The sequence below is a fragment of the Semicossyphus pulcher genome, unplaced genomic scaffold, assembly GCF_022749685.1.
Source record: "Semicossyphus pulcher isolate SPU_LCO1_2020_fin unplaced genomic scaffold, fSemPul1.0.p SCAF_10, whole genome shotgun sequence".
NCBI classification, from domain to species: Eukaryota; Metazoa; Chordata; class Actinopteri; order Labriformes; family Labridae; genus Semicossyphus; species Semicossyphus pulcher.
Genome location: NW_027211604.1, coordinates 28449023 through 28469392, shown reverse-complemented (window position 1 = coordinate 28469392; position 20370 = coordinate 28449023). Strand labels below are relative to the sequence as shown.

Here is a 20370-nt window from a genome sequence, read left to right as displayed (position 1 = left end):
CACACAAGAGGACTCCTGAAATTGAGCATTACAATCCTAAAGCATTGATTCGCTCACAGTGAACAGGTTAATCAAAGATGTTCTATAATTACAAGCTTAACCAACAGTATTTAACTTCCTGTTTTCAAAGTGGGCGTGGTCCCTTTATTCCCCTCCAAGGCTGGATAAATAATCAGGGTTTCTAGTATAAATTTCATGTTTACATTTTTGTTTATCTGGTTGGAAAGTAGCTTCAGCAGCACCGTCAGAGAGAAGAGCTCACTGTGATGTCAGATTTGGATTTTACATGTAAAACCTGTATAGAATCTCTCTGCCCCCCAGCCTCAGTTTTACTCAGCTTTCAGTGTTTAAACTAGCAAAATGTTAGCATGCTAAACCTGATAAACAGCAGCTTGTTTCCATTGTCCCAGTGAGCCTTTAGCATTTGGCTATTTTTATTCATTGCCTTTGTTCATAATACACTTCAGCCTGATTTACACCTGAGCACACCTGAGTGTGCTTTTCGTTTCAGAATGTAACTTTACTATTTAGAGCAGCCACACAGATCTTGGGTTACTGTATGTTAATTTCCCATGTTCATCTTTCTGAACCCCAAAAGTCACTCGCAAATAGTACCATAAATGCTGAGCTGACACATTATGTGTTGAAACATGTTCATAAGAGAGATGTAGGGGTGTAGAAGTAGCAGTGTGGTAAATCATTGAGCACCAGTGTTGTGTCATCTTTGCGCAAGTCCCAAGCAAGTCTCGAGTTATTTTCTCTTGGGCAAGTCAAGTCAAGTCACAGTTTATGTCAAGTCAAGTCGAGTCCTTAGTTAAGGCAAGTCAAGTCCAAAGTCAAGTCACACAGATCCAGCACTCTTACCTGTAGTATCCAGTCTTTATAAAGAGAAAAGACAAGGTGTTAGCAGCCCGTCTAATAATGATATTATTGGCCAATTTATATAACCTGTTCAAAAAGTATGACAGTGAATTGTATCTGTATTATCTTGGCACAGACGCAGCCATGATGATGGTCTGCTCTGAGACCGTATTGAGGAGTAACGAGTACGACTGATGAGGCTTCTCTTTGGGGTCTTTGATGTCGCGTGTTGCCATAGCGAGGAGTTTGACTGACAGCCAGTCATCCAATCATGACAATCACATACCGGGGAGCTTTTTGAGTCGTCCAATCATGATTCCCAGTTTGCACTGCATACATGTTTGATAGTTAGACAGAAACTTGACAACATTGAATTTTATCATTTTATATTTAACAGCTAACATTCAAACTTATGAACACACGCAAGTCATCCGAGTCATCATGCCTCAAGTCCAAGTCGAGTCTCAAGTCATTTATTTTTTGTCAAGTCAAATCACAAGTCATCAAAACAGTCAGACTCAAGTCACCATGTCCACATCTCTGTTGAGCAGCACCTCGTGTTTTAGAGCTTCAAAGAGCTTCATGTACGTCAGATTCTTTACTGTAACTGAAATTCTGCACACGCTTAAACAGCTGCATTTTATATTTATAAAACAAAATATAACCTTCTATAACCTATAACCAAATCAAGGCCTGATCTGCTCATTGCCTGTAAACTTACTCCGTGTCATTAAAATGATTTAAGAATACTTTTTACTCCTACATCTTCTATAGGTAAGATTGTTGTTTAACAACCTGGATAAACATCTGTTGAAACCGGGGGATGTGGGGGGTGATGCTTTATTTAAACAAAAATACAACAGGTGTTTTTCCCCCTCATTGATTTGATCTAGTTATCATTTCACAGAAGATAAGATAACATAGAACTTTATTAATCAAAGGAAATTATAGTGCCAGATTGCTCCAAAAATACTGTACAAATTGAGAGAAATACAAAAAGAAAACAACGGTGGTTAGGTCTTTATTGCATCTATTACTCATTCAGTCTGCTTTCAAACTCTGCGCCGACAAATTTGGAACAATGTTCGAGCGCTGCTCGGACAGAGAGATGGATTTTTTCTTGATATTCTAATTGAATGGTTAAATGTTTTCAGATGTATGTTCCTCTGGATGGTTTGGATGGTTTGAATGGTTGCCATCACAGAAAACTCGTCTGTGTTTGGTGTGTGAAATATTCCTAACAATAAAAAGAATCACACTGGATCAAAACTTTATTATTACATATTTTTTGGCACAGTGTGAATGTGTGGGCGTTTTTTTTTCAGTGATGCTGTCCTCTTTGCCTTACACCTACATGATGTGGGTATAGCTACACTCATTCAATTGACCTGTTCATTGATAATAAAGAGAATCACTTGGAGGATTACCAAGACCTTAGTCCAACTGAAGCCATCCAGTTGAGTTTCTGTTATCAGCCCCTGTTTGTATGAAAGCTGGACATCTTCAGATCTCATGCATTTACTTTAGGTCCATTCTGAGGACAGACTTGTTTTTAGACTAGTGAACTCTGAGATCGTTAGAGGATGTTTGTTTCTCAGACAGATATTACAATTGTAAGTTCCCAAGACGTCAGTTAAACTTCAAAATTAAAAGAGAATGGGTCATGTGATTTCTGGGACTTAAAGACTGCTTATAAACCTCACCTCAACTTCCAGCATCATACATCTTTCTTTGTAATCTAACTGTATTTCTTGCCGTGAATATGATTCCCTCATTCCTAAACTTTCAGGAGAGAGGTTTTATTTCTGTCCAATATCATCATGACATTACATTTCTGTCTCTTCTCTGCAGCTCTTTCGGGAGGTGAGAATAATGAAAGGCTTAAATCACCCCAACATAGGTAAGACACACTGTACATTCATCTCAGTGGGTTTATGTCTGTGTGTCTGAATGTGCGTCCATGCATGTGTGTGACCAGACGGAAGTATAATAATGCTTTGAATAAGCTTTAAGTATTTATTGACTGGACTATAGCGAGCGACGTGGCAGGCCTCATATAGAGGTCAGGAGGTTGGATTTTCTAAGGCTGAATGCCGTATGAATGAAACCCCCCACAGCATCAGCAGCAGGGTCTGTGGTATTAAGACCGACGGCTGTGCAATAATTCATCATGTGAGAGGATTTGTTGTTAAATATATATATATATATATATATAGGATCCTAATCTGGTTCTGTTTTGGGCTACAGTGCAGCTGTTCGAGGTGATTGAGACGGATAAGACCCTTTACCTAATCATGGAGTACGCCAGTGGAGGTGAGTACCAGATGCCATGTATGGAGAAGGTTACACATTGGTTGAATTTCATCTTATTAATTCAGCTCCAACAAAACATATCAATGAAGTCTATCAGTTTGCATCCCTGATACATTTTAGGGCTTCTTCCCTCCAAATCTGAAGTACGGTTTAAAGGAATAAGCTTACCTGCTTTCTTACCAAGAGTTAGATTAGAAGCTCGGTTACACTCTCATGTTTTTATTCCAGGAAACTGTTAGCTTAGCCTCGCAGAAAACAAAATGGAAGGGAGGGTAAAAGAGGTATCCTTGAAAGAACAAAATGTACAGAGTTTGACTGATGTGGGATTTCTGAGAGTGATACCAACAGCCATTTTTTGTGGACTGTGCACCAATTTTGCCCCGTATGACAAAACAAAGGTCAATAAAATGCTACCTTCTTAGGCATAATAACTTTATTTAAGATTATTTAACATTATTATACTCATCAACCACTTCTACAATGGACCACCGTCTGCTCAGCTGTGAGTCTGGGCTTCATGTGCTGCAGACAGTGTTGAGAGAGAGAGAGAGAGATGTAAAATCTGGAGTGTGAGTGCACTCTGCTGAACAAACTATGTGTTAAATCATCCACAGCATTGTTTTCCGAATTATATGTTGTTTACAAAAGGTTTTCATATTGGTGAATATGAGAAACATTTAGGCTGATACCGATACTGAGTTGATTGCTTTGGTAGCAGCTGCAAGACAGACGGTAATGGCTGCAAGGTAATCCAAAGTACGTCCACATGAAGCGGTTTTGCCAGACAGGCTCAGATTGTTATTCAAAGTGTCTGACAACATTACAGACAGGATCCCTACAAAAATAGACTTTTTTCTCAAGTTGTTAAATCGCTCTTTTCAGAGCCACCAGACTGCATTTACCAAAACAACACTTTTACCTTGCAGAATACCGGAGTTGCTGGTCTCCTGCTGCCTTGATTGGTTACCTTGTTTCTATTGTTTCGTGACTTAGGTGATTTATGTGGTTAGTTTGGAGTCTGGTGGCTCTGAAGAGAGTGATGCAACAACTGTCTGGTTATCAAAAAGAGCTACTTACTCCTTAACAAGAAGCTTTATCTCTGTAGCAGTCTTTAAAGTAATGTTGGCATACAGTTAACAGTCTGAGTCTGTCTGTTGCAACAACAACAACTTTAGGCAGATGTACTTTTTTTTGTATATAATTTTTATTGACATATTTTCAATTACAACATATAAACCAAACAATAAACCGAAACCCAACCTAAAGATACACATGCCTGCACTCGCATACTCACACACACACGCTTACACCATGGAGGAGGGGAACAAATAAACAAGAGAAATGTGTCTAAACCGTGTGTCAAGGACACCAAAGCATACAGATCATTACATATCATCCACATTTGATTGATAAATGCAAGCTGTCCAAAAAGAGAAACAGGACAATCGGTATATAAATGCCATCAGAATGAATCCAAGTGTTGCAAAAAGGGGCCCCAAGACTGTTCCCATTTATGTTGACATTTTGAATTATTACTACGCAATTTCTCCATATGAATAACCAAAACCAGTTTATGCAACCCGTTTCTGAAGCATGGTGGAGTTGGTGTTTTCCAATCTTTCTTTTTGCTAGTACCGTGCCCATCAATAGAGCTGTTTGATGTGTGTAAGCAGATGTACTTTGATCGGGGGGATTTGTCCCTAAAGAATACGTTGCAGCCATTACAGCCCGGCCTCATGGCTGCTGTCTGGAGCAATCTACTGGAGCAATTCCAAAACTTGTTGTTCCTATCATAGGTTTGGAGCGGACACAGAAATATTTGAAATGTAAGGCGTAGGTTTAAAAATACTGAAGTGCCACCTTTAGGTCAAAATGAAGTGGATACAAGACTGTAAACTCTCCTGTTTGGTATTTTACAGTTCTGCATTCAGACTTAATAGAGCATGGAACCACAACATAAATAACTGAGCAGGCCCAGATCTGTAATGCTGCTGCTCTTTAAACTGACTTTAGATACAATTTCAGGAGTAATGTACGCCCACAGATCATCTAGTACCACTCCCCTTTTTAAGTTTCTGTTTGTGACCATTTAATGTCACAAGCCTCTCTTGTCTGTGTCCTGGCCCAAAACATCTCACCTTCTCACTCTGACCTTGAAGAATGTCAGAAACACAGTTTCAAATGTGGAGTTCATGACGTCCATTTTACTCTGGTTTAAGGAGTTAAAGACTATTTGGAGGTATCAGGGCGTTTAAGTGGTGCTTAAATGCCTAGGTAGACTGAACCGTATCATCAATATCTTAGGGACTGTAGATAAATAATTGTAAGGGATTGGGTATTATGAGGGGATGTAGTCACAGGGGTCTTTTCTTCACCTTTAAGATTATTTTTTGGTTTATGCTTTTATTAGATAGGACAGCTGAAGAGAGACAGGGAATGTGGGGAGGAGAGAGAGGGGGAGGACATGCGATTAGCGCATCGAGAGCTGTAGCCTCTGTTTATGGGGGCGCCTGCTCTACCAACTGACCTGGACCAACGCCCCTTCACCTTTATTTTAATTAATTATTTGTCATTTTTAATTTATTTTTCAAAATATTTCTTAAATTTGTATCACTTGGGGTCCAGGATTGGGCAAAAATATCACTGAGCAGCTGAAGAATATCCACAGTTTAGCAGCTCTTGTTCAAAGTGGCTATAGCTTTGCCGTTATTTTTTTCCATAAGATTTTGTTGGGAGGAAATTGCAGTTTTTCCAAAGAGGACTATTAATAAAACTGCGGATGAAGTTGCTTTTTTATAAGATTAAATATCAAATTTAACTCCACCCACATTTGTACATTTTGTTCTTTTCCTTCCCTCGGAAAAGCTTTTAATTAAACAGATTTATTTATTCATAAAATATTCTGTCTTGAGTGAGAGCATTGGAGTTGATACCATGACAGCACTTATACCTTTAAATATTAATAACATGAATTGATGTGATTGAAATTGATTGTGTATATCAGCACTGACTGATCTGTTCCTGCACGCGCTCACAGGTGAAGTGTTCGACTACCTCGTGTCTCATGGAAGAATGAAGGAGGTGGAAGCCAGAGCCAAATTTCGACAGGTACGAGTACACCGCCTCTTTTGGCCCGCGTTGTACACATCTTAACATTGATTGTCACATATTAAAGTGTTTTTGTCCGCTCGTGTTCACAGATTGTTTCCGCTGTCCACTACTGCCACACGAAGAACATTGTCCACAGAGATTTGAAGGTAAGAAGGCCCAGAGGATGTTTGGGCTGATTTCAGATAGAGCAGATTAAGGCTAGTCCAAGACTGGGACATTTCTTTCACTGGCAGATTACGCTGAAATTTATAATCTAGGACTAGTCTTAATCTGTGTCTGTGAAAAGGGACGTTTAGCATCTTAATCGCGCTGATGGAGAGCGTGGTTCGGAATCTGCTCCTGTTATCATAGCTTATAGCATTCCTGAACACACACAGTGACATATATACAGTATGACTCATGTCCAGTATCTCTGTTGTTGGACAACACTCAAGCACCAACCCCCTCCCCATCTGCCTCTCATTCACGCTCTGTTTTTTCTGCATCATAACTCACATTCTTGTGCCCGCCTACTTTCTCATTCCTCTTTTTTCTCCAACTATTTTGTCCTCTGTCCCTTTCTCTGGCATCCCTCCCTCCTGCTGTCCATCCCTGCCCCCTCCTTCTCCCTCTCTTCTTCTTCATCCATGTATGTATGACTCAGGCGGAGAACCTTCTGCTGGACGCCGACGCCAACATCAAGATCGCCGACTTCGGCTTCAGCAACGAGTTCACACTGGGCAACAAGCTGGACACGTTCTGTGGCTCGCCGCCCTACGCTGCCCCGGAGCTTTTCCAGGGCAAGAAATACGACGGGCCCGAGGTGGACGTCTGGAGTCTGGGAGTGATTCTCTACACTCTGGTCAGCGGATCGCTGCCGTTTGATGGACAGAACCTAAAGGCAAGTGGAGGGAGGAGTCTGTGTGTGTGGAGGTCTCAGAGGGTTTTAAGAACAGTAAAGTGTTCGCATATATATTGACACTACACCTGGTGTAGGTTAGACAATGAGGTATGCGTTGCTGTTCAATAACGCCTAAATAAATGTGTACATGAAAACTCTATCCGATACGGAAGCCCTGAGAGAGCTTTCTGGTGATCCAGTCTTTTATAAATTGTTTGTGACTTAAAAACAGGTGAAAATTTAGGTTGCTTTCACACATAAAGTCCATTTGTTTGATTCGTATCAAAGACCAAATGATTACAATGATGTGTTTATGCCTCCACACCGGCGGCTGCTGTGACCGGAGGCATTATGATTTTTAAGGTTGTCCGTACGTACGTACGTCCCATTCTTGTGAACATATCTCAGAAACGCCTCGAGGGAATTTCTTCAAATTTGGCACAATTGACCACTTCAAGGATGAACTGATTAGATTTTGGTGGTCAAAGGTCAAAGGTCAAGGTCACTGTGACCTCATGTCCATTCTATTCTTGTGGACGCGATATCTTTGGAACGCCTTGAGGGAATTTCTTAAAATTTTGCACAACTGTTCACTTGGAGTCAAGGATGAACTGATTAGATTTTGGTTGTCAAAGGTCAAAGGTCAAGGTTACTGTAATCTCCCAAAACACATTTCTAGTTATAACTCAAGAATTCGTACGCTACTTATGATAAAAGTTGGCACAAACGTTGTCTTGGACTCAAGAATGAACCGCGTAGATTTTGGTGGTCAAAGGTCAAAGGTCAAGGTCACTGTGATCTCACATCCATCCCATTCTTGTGAACACGATATCTCAGGAATGCCTTGAAGGACTTTCTTAAAATTTGGCACAAACGTCTACTTGGACTCAAGGATGAACTGAGTAGATTTTGTTGGTCAAAGGTCAAGGTCACTGTGACCTCACAAAACACGTTTGTGGCCATAACTCAAGAATTCTACCGCTAATTGTGACAAAATTTCACACACATTTCTAATAGGTGTAAAATGATAAAGTGATAACATTTTATACCCAAAAGATGAAAGGTCATCTTCTGTGACTGCATAATGCTTCATATTGTGCCTCCAATCCAATTCTTATTGATTTAGACCCCAAGGTATTTGTCCACCCATTTCACTTCCTCTCACTGGATGACAAACAGGACAGGGGGCCTCCTGTTCCTCTGGTAATCCACAACAAGCTCTTTGATGTTGCTAATATTGAACTTAAGGTGATGACAATTGCATCATGTGTCAAAGCTCTGAATCAGTACTCTCTCCTCCTCTGGAAAAATAGTCTCTAAGTGAGGGCAGCATATTTCTCACTGGAATCATACATGTCGCTGTAGTGTTAACTTCCATACCGCCAAAACATACATGTAATACCTTTTGTTTAATAACGCCAACATCTAGAGTCTACACAGACAGAAATGTGACTTCAACTTGACTAGTTGGTGGAAGCATACAACCGCAAGGTGGTAATTCTAGTTATTTTATATTATTTATGAATCGCTTATTTTGTTGTTGTAGTAATGTGAGCTGCTCTAATCCCTTAATTCACCTGGCTCTGGGATCAACAACAGTCCACCACACCTAATACTATTAAGAGTGTTAAACACTTAACAATGCTTACTTTATTGTTTTCATTGTCCACGACTAGCACAGAGGAGGCCCAGGTAGAAGTAGTGCTGCTAGATTTGACCTCATTATATTAATTTCCTCTATCACTCCGCTCCACAGCTTCTGTAAACTGATCCTTAATTAGGCTTAGCAAACACACACAGTGCTGATCACAGGTCTTTAACATAATGCTAAACAGACCTGAAAACCAGCTGTAACAGAACCGGACCCCACTTTGACTTGGTTGAGTGTAGAAAGCGTACATTGAGAAACTTCAGTGTGAATGTTTTCCCCCTTTGCAGACCCCAAAAATGACCTGAAAGAGGCAAAAACGCTCCACAGAGTTTAGGGAAAGTACAGTTAATGAAACTTTTACAGGTTACACAAAGTTATTTGACTTATACAGAAATATTAATCAACTGTGATTCAGCGAATTCACGCAAAATCAGGAAATCCTTCCAAGTTTTTCTCAAATTTGACCAATCAACCAATTTTACCCCACGGGCGCAGACGTGTACATCACCAAAAATTTATGTTCATAGGTCTGTAATGTGTTAACATCAGAGAGTATCGTTTACTGTGCCTATTGTACCTCCAGAGCGCTGCATGCTAGAGACTCACTGTTTTACTGTGAAGCAGAAAGCTGCGGCGTTCTAACGAGGCTCCGGTGTGATTGCCTCTCCTTCATGAGTTTCGTGATCCGGCCTTAAACTACAGAGTCTTTAATGAGACTCTATACAGTGAATCCATGATAATAAATCCAACACTCGATGTCTTCTCAGGATTATTTATCCATGTTGAAAACTGTTAGCCGTTCACTTAACCACCTTCTGGATCCTTGAGATAGTCCCCCCCCGTCTCTCATCAGTGGTTTTATACAAGCGTAGCACCTGAAATAACAAGTAGAACAGTATTAATGTAATAGATAATGTGTAGATTCCTCTTTGGGCAGATGGATAGCATTGAAATAGCCACGTGCAGTGCAAAGTTACTATTCCATGGTAATTTCCTTTAGTTTAATTTAATAAACACTTTTTCTCTTTGGCGTCTTGACATGGAAATCAACCAGAAGTGATGACAAACAGCTCGCTCAGCCGATAGTTGGCTTTATTGGAGGGTTTGTAGCTCACAGCGGATGCGTCTTGTGTTACACACAAAAAAGCCTGAAAAAACATTGCAACTTTCTCAAAGATCTGCTGTGAAAACAGGCTGAAACAATCACAGAGAAAGCTGCCAAATCCTGGAGGGACTGATTAATTAGACCAGCTTTAAAGAATTATGCTCAAGATCTGAACTGACCAGAACATTTTGACATTTAGAAAATCTTGTCAGTGCTCTCTGTTGAACAAAATATCCATCTAAAACAAATGTTTATTTCTCTAAGGCAGACTTTAGTTACCTAGCAGCTGAAATATTTCACATTATAATTTTGCTGTAATATTGATTGGTCAGATGCTAAAAGAAAGGTAATGATAGCGTATGATAGGCCGTACATGCAATGCTGCACTGAAACTTGCTTGCTAGCTGTTAAGTTTAGTTGCAGATGACTGCGTTATAAATTATTCAGAAAGTATTATTTGTATCAAGACATGGATTCAAATGTAATGCTGGTCAACAGAGGACATAAATACATAAATCTGTTTGGCATATTTGTGTGTAAGTCGTTTAATCTCCTGTGTAATTAATCTGTTACAGTTAGCGTGTGTGCTGATGTGTTTTATAGCCATTTCTCTCTTTTGCGTTTGGTAATTTTGAGCTAAGCTCTGATGAAACAGCGTTCTTTGTGTGTATGTCATGGTTAAAAGAGACGCAGTATTGATAACCAAGTGGTTGAATTTGTGTCTGGTGCTCAGATCAGCTCAGTTATCATGAGCAGAAAATCTGAATTCTGAGTGTTCATGTGGAGCAGTCACAGTCCGTACTGTATGTTCTTGATGGGAGTTGATAAAAACATGTAACTTCATGGATCCTACTTTCTGTGTACAGGAGAGAAGAGGCCACTGTTAATGTGATTTTGTCCTTTTCATACACTTCTGTCTCGGTGTCTGCTGGCTGACCTCAAAACAGTTCACTCTGAAACACTCTGTTGGTTACTGAGAAAAAAAGATGATGTTGTGTGCACTTAAATTTAAATTAAAATGATTGTGGGGGGGGAAATTCTAATCGGGGTACATACACTTAACAGTTTATGCTTTTTTTTAACCACTACCCCTAGTTTTCAGAGAGAAACAGGACACTAGAGACGGTCATATGAACGATTGTTTGCCATTTGAGTCTTCTGAATGACATGACAGATGTTCATTGTACCTTACATTGACCAATTAGTTTCTATTCCAAGAGTCAGCCCGCTGATGAATAGTGGTATGAAAGCGATATTCTGTATCTGCTGTTTGTTTGCATGATGTAATGTTACTGTTCTCTGAAGTACAACCTGCTATTAAAAAAAACAGTAAATATTATCTTTACTCAAAATCCAGCAGATGGCAATAATGCCCCCCCGAGCTCCACCAGAGGGGGAGACAAATGTGTATTTAACTCCTTTTATATCCGCCTGCAGCCCAGCAGACTGCCTGCAGAGAGGGAACTGGGGGGACACCACTTCGTCAGACTCGTCCGACTCTAGTGTGAAATAGTTTTTAACAGTGTTGTTTATTGTAATTAACAGTTCAACATAAACAAAGTGGTGATTATGTCCTCTTCTAGGTCAGAGATGCAGCCCGGTCTTGACAAGATCAAATGAAAATAACTGATATAAATAAAGTAAAATAGATATAATAGATAATGTGCTGTAATGTGTTTCTGCAGCTGGCTCCGGAGTTGTGTGTGTAACCTTTGACGTTTTTGGCCAACAGGAGCTGAGGGAGCGCGTGCTGAGGGGAAAGTACCGCGTCCCCTTCTACATGTCCACAGACTGTGAGGGGATCCTCCGCCGGTTCCTGGTGCTCAACCCCACCAAACGCTGCACACTGGAGGTAACAAGCACTTAAGAAACAGCACAAACGGCATAACTTCACTTGTGAAACTCAAACACAACTGAATCTTTTCTGTGTCTCTGTCTCTGCAGCAAGTCATGAAGGACAAGTGGATAAATGCAGGGTACGATGGGGAAGACCTGAAGCCCCACATAGAACCTGTTGAGGACTACAGTGATCCAGCCCGTATAGGTGAGTCAACCGGGCCTCTGGTCTGACTCAGGCTGTTGTATGTCTCTCTGTCTCTGTTCTTACCTTTCTATGTGTCTGTTTGTGCTCCTCAGAGGTGATGGTCGGGATGGGATTCACTCCAGAGGAGATCAAGGACTCTCTGCTCAATCAGAAGTACAACGAGGTCACAGCCACCTACTTACTGCTGGGCCGCAAAGGAGACGTAAGATCCACACAGTGTTTCTGCATAAATATGAGGAATTTAGCTGAACCTTATTGATACTTTGCTATGAACATAATTCTCAGTATAACAAAATTAACAGAACTGCAAGCGTTTAAAACAATGCATACAATAATCTCAAACCTCCTAAGAACTTGCAATATTCTCATTTAAATCAGAATATTTGGGGTATACATCGCCAGTATTTCTTGCAGTGTTAAAATGACTACAGTCTAGAACGGCTCTATATGAAAAGAGCCCCGAACTTCTGTTTTAATTTTGTACTATTTCAATTCAATTTAATCATCCTTTAAAGTGCTTCAATAAGGGCTGGCAGCGCCTATTTTCTGTACAAAAACAATGCAGCGTCCTCAGCGCAAAAACGCCCTCATCAGCTGTTTTTTGTCGCTGCATTCTCAGTTGAAAATAGTTAAACTTTTGGAACACCGCCACGCTCGTCAATGTCACTTCTCCCTCACCCACCAATCACAATCAAGATGGGGGGGGGGGGGGGGGGGGGACTTCCGACATCAACTTTGTCAACAATAATGGCGGAGGTGACGCTAATCCTTTCGAGGGTTCAATAACAGAGAGACTTAACGCTCACTACCCAGGGAAGCGGAAGAGCTGCCAGACAACTTTTGTAACCTAGCAACAGGAAGTGCCGGTGAGAAGCACTCTGAAATTGTGGTCGTGAGCACTGCCAGCATAAAAACCGGCGTTAGTGGACACAGGCACTAACACATTACAAAAAACACATTACAGCCCTTATTTATGATAGCTTATTTTATTGTTTACAAATGTCATTGGACAGACACAAAGTCATATGTATCAATGAAAGGGAAATGAAAAGGTGATGAGAAAGGTTTCAAGGATAATAATGTGTTGTAGATGAAGAGGAAGAGAAATGTAAGGGGAATATCTGGTTTAAAATCAAAGACTAAAGCCTGACTTATACTTCTGCGTCAAAGCCTGTTGGCATCCACAGGAAGCTAAAACTCAAAAGGCGTCTTGCCGTGTCTACAGACATATTTTGTGTTATCTTATCTTCAGTAATTTCACTGTTGTTGAACATTTGTTTCCTCCAACGTGCTCAGTTTCAGTTGCCAGTCTTTGAAGTTTACAATCCAAGAACAGCTCATTACAGCATCATAGAAACCCCCGCGTTAACGTTGGGTATGATGGTGGTGTTCACAATGTTTTATTGGCGATATATTCATCCAACCATCCGTCTTTCCATCCGTTATAACTGTGACGTTACAGGAGGGCAGTGAGGCTCGCTCAGCTAGTAGCCTGTCCCTGGCGAGGGTCCGACCCAGCCCCATCACCAACGGGACCAACAAGCACTCCTCAGCCACGGGCTCCTCCTCCTCCTCCACCTCCTCCTCACATAGCAAGACCCAGCGCAGTGCCTCCACCTACCACAGGCAGCGACGGCACAGCGACTTCTGTGAGTCTCTTTTCTAACTTCCTCATCGCACAACATTTATGAAACCTCCTTTTTCACCACAATCAAACAGCTCTGGTAGCAAGCTTACAGTTTAAACTAATAAGAAAACATGGAAACATGCACCAGATGATAAACATATCCTCAGCAGGAGGAAACAAGGAGGAGAGCTGTATGGATGAAATGTACCTTCCACAACCCTGTTTAAGCAGAATATTCCTTATATGAGTCCCTTTGTGTCTGTGCTCTGCTGTCCTCCACAACAAAGGCGGGCCCTCCATGCCCGTCATGCACCCCAAGAGGAGCCCGACCAGCACGGGCGACCGGGAGCTGCGGGAGGGACGGATGCCTTCACGTAAGGCCAGCTGCAGCGTGATGGGGAGCCACAGCCTCCCTCCCTCCAGCCCGATGGTCAGCAGTGCCAACAACCCCAACAAGTCTGAGATCCCAGACCGCCGCAAAGACATGACTGCCACCACGGTGAGTGACAGACCTCCTCCTCAGGTAGGGAGCAGGCTGTGGATCTCAAGCTATGTTCGAGTTGTGTTTCCACCCAAAGTACCAGGATCCTTTAGTCCCAGGAACCTACTTTTCAAGCAACTTAAAGGTTCTTTCAGCAAGTTGTCTGTGTTTAAACCTTCAGTAAACACATGCAAAGTAGTACATTAGTGTCTGTGTTGGTGGTGTATTTTTTTGTGCAGACTATACCACAATAATAAAACTATCCACAGTATTCAAATAGGCTACCGTATTCCTCTGATGTCACACTAAAGGTGGGAAACTCAAATGTTATAATGTTCGCTGTGTTTCAGGTTGAAAAGTCGCATAAAGACTGTAAACCTGAAAATAATTTTATTTTGACTCTCCTCAAGAAACAAATGTAAATAGCGATTATGTACAGTAGATAACATTTTAGTTTTTTGTCTCCGCTTCACATTGACGTCAGACCGCCCTTTCCCTCGGCACTATGTCTCACTCTGCACATCGGCCCTGTATACCTACGCATGCAGCACACAGTATTATAACAGCTGTTAAGGTCAGCGGTTTATAAAGGAGACAACAAACAAAAGAAAATACAACATTATGGAAACAACGAAATGCTGATCGCAGTGGAGAGTAGAAGATACTTGGTGGCTTGACCGTGCTGACTGTTATCTACTGTATGTGGTACACTTACTATTGATAAGCACCTCATACAACCCCACTTCAAAATCTGAACTATCCCTTTAAGGTGGCTGTCCGAATGTGATACCTTAGGAATGTCCTGGTGGGATTATCTTACAATTTGGCAAAACATGAAGTGATTACATTTTGTTTTGTTTTTTTTACATTACTCAATAATTCATTTTCTGATTGTGACGCACACAAACATCTAATAGGATAAAATGATGAAGTGATGACATTTTGATGCAAAAGGTCAGAGGTCAACCTCTCTGTCACATCATAACGTCTTAGAGACTTTTCTGGACATTATTATCCCTCCATGCTTGTGAACACAATATCTCAGGAACACTTTTTGGAATTATCTTCAAATTTGGCACAAACATCGACTTGGACTCGAGGGGGAAATGATTAGAATTTCGTTGTCAAAGGTCAAAGGTCACTGTGAGCTCACATCCATCCCATTCTTGTGAAGGTGACACAGGTAACACCTGTAGGGAATTTTATCACAACTGGTTTATTTTTATTTTAAATCATTTGGAAAGAACGACGCCTCAGAGGGTTGATTATTTGACGAGGAACAGAGAGAAGTTCTCTGGTATTTTGTCCCTCCTGGAAATGATTGTGCTGCGACCTCTTCTTTTTTTATCTAGGCTGCTGTTCTTTTGTTTTATCTGTTATGTATTTTTTTCCGTTTCTATATTTTTGATATACAAACACATCCCCCATCCTGGCCACAATAAGTATGTAAACAACAACTTTACTGGTGTAAGGTCCATTCAAACGTGTGGCGGTGATTCTTGTAAAATTATGCCATCAGCTTCAGTGAAGAATTACGGAGGCCCTTTTTTAATAGCTCTCTTGTTTCGAATCAAAGACCAAGTTAGTTAACCTGTGACTCTCACCTTATTCCTCTCTGTAGAATAACATCCCTGGAAGCGCCATGACACGCAGGAATACGTACGTGTGCACAGATCGCTCAGGTGGTGACAGACACTCTCTCCTGCAGAACGGCAAAGACAACAGGTACCGCTGTGTGTTTGATGTTTTCATATTCTCATGTATCATGTAAGATCTTTGATAGGTAGGTAAAGCAGGTACTAACTATTTGATGGAGCCACACCAACATGAATCATATGTATTTTTAAAAAAAGCATAAATGCTCAAATACTTTAAAAGGTAGGTGTAAGATGATGGTCATTTTGCCTGACGATAGAGTTATCAGTCTTTCTTACCTTCAGTTGCTCTCTTGTTTGGAGGAAGTGTGAAAATCTGAAATAGAACTTCTTAGTACATTTTGTATATTGGAAGTTTGCCGGCTCAGTTTCTGCAGTTCTACAAATATTATACACTCATCTTCAAAATCAACAACAACAGAACTACACGTACTTGTTTCCTCCTGTTAGCTCTAAAGCACTGGGAGCTAACATATCTGAAGGACGGCAGATAAACGACTGGAGAGAGTCGATGTGTATGGAGTCAGAGGAATGCCACAAAAAAGAATCAATCTGTAAAAGTATTGGAAACTAAGCATGAAAATATAGGAAAAAATCATTAAAAGAATACGTAAGAGCATCAAAGAGAGAAAAAAATATAATAATAAATTAAAGTGGAAATATTAAATAAAAATATTGTTAAAAAAACAATAATTAGGAGCATTTATTTCTGTGTATATTTATTTAAATATTCTTTATATGACCCAAAGCCAGTTGATTGACAGCTTGGGCCTTCAAGGAAAAGCAAAAGCAATAGAAAAATAAAAGGATTAAATTTGTAAATGACATCATAAAAATAAATAGATACATCAGAAATATAAAGATGCATTAAATAAAAAACTATTTTTTCAATTTATACGTATATTTGGAAAGAAATTAACAAATAAACGTGAAGATAAAGAGAACACATATTACTTCTATATTTCATTATACTTTTTTGTTTCTACATTTATTTATTAAGTTACTTGTTAAACTTGATATGTATTTACATATTTCCCTTTTGATCTATTCTCTCCACAGTATGACTCAATTAATTCTCTTTCCTATCAAAGAACTTCTTTCAATGTTTTTGGGGTCTTAAATGTTATTTGTTGAGGTCTTAAAAAGCATTGAATTTGATTTAAATAATGGTGCAGGAGCCCTGTGCAGCGTGACAAATGAGTGACTACTGAGTGACTACTGAGTGACTACTGAGTGGAGTGCATGCACGTTTGCCTAGCATTAGGCTTGTAACAATTTAGTGGTTCAATGCACCACTAAGTCAGACCTGCAATATTTGGATCAAAAGCATTAAAATAATTTACACATTTTATTTCCTTATCCTTAAACAGATTTTTTTTGGCACCCCATGACTTAAAAAATGAGGGGGTATTAAGTACAACAAAAGTATAAACTTTAGGAAATCGGACAATAACAAAAACAAGGATGAAAGCTATCTTAAGACACAGCTCCTCCTCCTCTCTGCAGCTCTCTGGGCCACCGCATGCCTGCAGCGTCTCCCTCCACGCTCAGCATCTCCGGGGCCGGAGCCGCCTCCTCCTCCTCCTCCTCAGACCGATGCCGTCTGACCCGAGGATCCACAATCCGCAGCACCTTTCATGGGGGACAGCTGAGGGACCGCGGGCCCCCGGTCTACTCAGCCCCTCCCACTTCACCCACCCTGTCCCACCATGAAGCCAGCCCTTTGCCCCACGCCCGCACCAGGGCCACCTCCAACCTCTTCACCAAGCTGACCTCCAAACTCACTCGCAGGTAGCTACATAACACATTTTATCACTGTTTGTTGTATGTATAGTTTTACACTTTCAATCTATTTAACTGGGAATATTTCTATGATAAAATTAATATCACTCACGTGTCTGTTTAAAGTTTGAAACTATAGCCAGGAGACTTTTAGCTTAGCTTAGCATAAAGACTGAAAGTAGGTGGAAACAGCTAGCCTGGTTATCCTCAGAGATGTTTCTCCCAGCAACTTTTATAGGTAACTTTTTCCACCTTTGTTTTTGTAGGAATTAGAAGTAAAAAAAAACATAAAGGTACACCATTAAGAGGTGCAGGAGGGGGTGTATTTTTTCAACTTTGGAAAGAGCCAGGCTAACTGTATCCATACTATGTGCTAGGCTATGCTAAGCTAAAAAAGTTATCTAATATAATGGTTTTAGACTTTCAATTTTTTTTTACATGATAAGATCAATGCCACACTCGTGCCGAGGCATAGAATATAAGACTACAATCAGGAGACTGTCAGGTTAGCCTGGCAACAGTGTTGGGTAACGTTACTTTTAACTTGTTACATTACTGCGTTACCTACTGTGAAAAGTAACACGTTAGATTACTTTTGTGTTTCCACAAATTAAACCCCCTTTGTGACTCATTACATATGAGTTATATCATCAGGACGGCGTGTAGCCTGCTGTACGTCTGCCTTTAAATGTATTGACTCTACTATCGTTGCATAGCCTCATTTACGGCCCATAATCTGTAACTCTGCAGCCTGATAACAGGAATAACGGATGCAGTATAACCTTTACAGCTCTTTATGATGCTAACAGTCTGACAGTGAACTGGGCAGAGGCATACAGTGTTAGTCAAAGCTGTTTCCATGACAACAATACAACACGGGCTCTTAGTCCCACCAGTGTTGTGGAGCTGTGTTTAGCTGCAGATGCTTCTTCACATTTGAAGTCGAGCTCTTCACAGCTGACGAGCACTTATCCTCCAGACACAGCTTACATTTCACCGTCATGTTGTTCTCGTCCCTTTCACCCAAACATTCAGAATAATGTGAATATTTCCACAAAGTAAACGCTGTCCTCTCTGACATCTTGCTAGTTGTTTACCTTCTGCTGGTTACGCAGCTACCTGCCAAGAATTTGGACAGAAACAGAAACAGAGCTTCAGGGATTTTCTGTTGTTGTGGCGACAAAAGGAAAAGAGAAATACAGCAATTTATTTTTCCAGTAACTGATTACTTTTTATGAAATAGTAACTAAATAACAGATGACTTGAATTGCAGCAGTAACGTGTTGCGTTACTCGTTACAACAAAAAAGTAATCAGTGTACTCTAACGGACTACTTTTCAACACGTTACCCCGAAACTGCCTGGCAGTCCTTAGTGGAAAAAACACTTGAACAATTTACTTTGGTTTTTGTCTGATACGTAAGATACATGTATCATACAAGGTGCTTAAAGGTGTATTTTTCTAACTTTGGACACAGCCCAGCTAGCTGTCTCACTCATTTGCCGTACAGACAGTAAAGTGGTATCAATCATCTCAATTTACCAGCAACACAAAATTGAATAATCCAATATGTCAAACTATGCCACAAGGTCAACTAGACGGCTGGAAGTATTCATTTTGTTTCAATTTGTCAGGTAATACATTTATTTGAACTATCTGAACCAATTTAGACGAGATGTTTAAATCTGTCTCATTCAAAAGAGATCTCGTCTTTTTTGGTCAAGGTTTGCAGGCGGACGTCATCAAGTGACCTGTGTCACCAACATAACATACAGCCATGCAGTTGTGACTAAGACACTTAAGCATACAGACAAGCAAGATACACTTTATACCTGCAAATCTGAACTCTTCTTAGCCCCAAAGCTACCCCTTCCCCATGGATGTTTTTAACTCCACGATACAAGCAGGATGCTAACAGAGTGTTTGAAATCGAATGAAGGAACAAAATACATGCTTAAATCATGGTGGATCTAGCTGCACAACTCCATCTAAGATTGTGATTTATAAAGCTCTTTATGAATTTTCAGTTGGTTAAATTCTTCCTCCCTCTCTTAACTCAGCATAACTTATTTTATCTCTGGTTTCACGTCTTCTTTGGTCATGAAAAAAAGGGTGAAAGGACCCTCATATTTGCTTTCCTTGATTTTCTTTGAGTCCGGTTCTGCTGTTGCAGTGAGTGTGAGTTTCTTTCCACAGCATGTACTCAGTATATATGTCATTAGAAGACAGAAATGTAAACGTATGATATGAAATCATGTAGCGTTGTTGTGCAGTTCTTCCTTTCAGCCTGAGCGCAGCCTGGTATGGATCCCTGCTTATCAGAACATTTTATTCACCCAGGCCTTTTGGCAAGCTCTTCTGTGGCCTGGATTATCCTCTGCTCCCCTCTCCCCCCTCCCAGTCGTCATAATCACACATGTCTAATCTTATCAAACCTCAGCTTTATCCCTGCCAATCAGCTCCCGCGCTGCGCTCTTTTCCTCCACTTGCTCTCCTGTGATCCAGTTTTATTCTCTCTTACCCCACCCCCCTCACTCTTACCCCAAATTCCCTCTTTTTCTCCATCTTTATCTTGTTGTGCTTTCCCCCCCTGTCATGGCAATAGGGTCAACCTTGACCCGTCCAAGCGCCAGGGCTCAAACAAATCAGTCTCGGGTTGTACTCTTCCACAAGGATCAAAAACAGTTAGTAAGTTCCCATGTCTTTCGCTTCTTTCTCGTCTGCCTGTGCTGCCCCGTCTGTCTGCCTGCTCACAGGAGTCTGTCTGCCTGTCTGACTTTTTCATACCTCTATGAATTATTGTCTGCATGTCTGTTAACTCATACTGTCACGATGCACACACTTGGTTTCAAGCATGAAG

General features: G+C 40.7%; 1 protein-coding gene across 2 annotated transcripts in view; it reads left to right on the top strand.

Moving 5' to 3' along the window:
* Nucleotides 1-20370, top strand: part of mark4a (MAP/microtubule affinity-regulating kinase 4a) — a 38328-nt gene that overhangs the window by 10393 nt on the left and 7565 nt on the right. The window contains exons 4-16 of one of the 2 annotated variants that reach the window (XM_069667159.1): nucleotides 2713-2761; nucleotides 3109-3174; nucleotides 6212-6282; nucleotides 6375-6431; nucleotides 6929-7165; nucleotides 11654-11773; nucleotides 11866-11965; nucleotides 12058-12167; nucleotides 13428-13614; nucleotides 13880-14091; nucleotides 15695-15798; nucleotides 17235-17519; nucleotides 20116-20198. In XM_069667159.1, coding sequence (XP_069523260.1) covers nucleotides 2713-2761; nucleotides 3109-3174; nucleotides 6212-6282; nucleotides 6375-6431; nucleotides 6929-7165; nucleotides 11654-11773; nucleotides 11866-11965; nucleotides 12058-12167; nucleotides 13428-13614; nucleotides 13880-14091; nucleotides 15695-15798; nucleotides 17235-17519; nucleotides 20116-20198 — 1681 coding nt within the window. Of the gene's footprint in view, nucleotides 1-2712; nucleotides 2762-3108; nucleotides 3175-6211; nucleotides 6283-6374; nucleotides 6432-6928; nucleotides 7166-11653; nucleotides 11774-11865; nucleotides 11966-12057; nucleotides 12168-13427; nucleotides 13615-13840; nucleotides 14092-15694; nucleotides 15799-17234; nucleotides 17520-20115; nucleotides 20199-20370 lie in introns of both variants that reach the window. The other variant, XM_069667150.1, reaches the window with a different exon arrangement.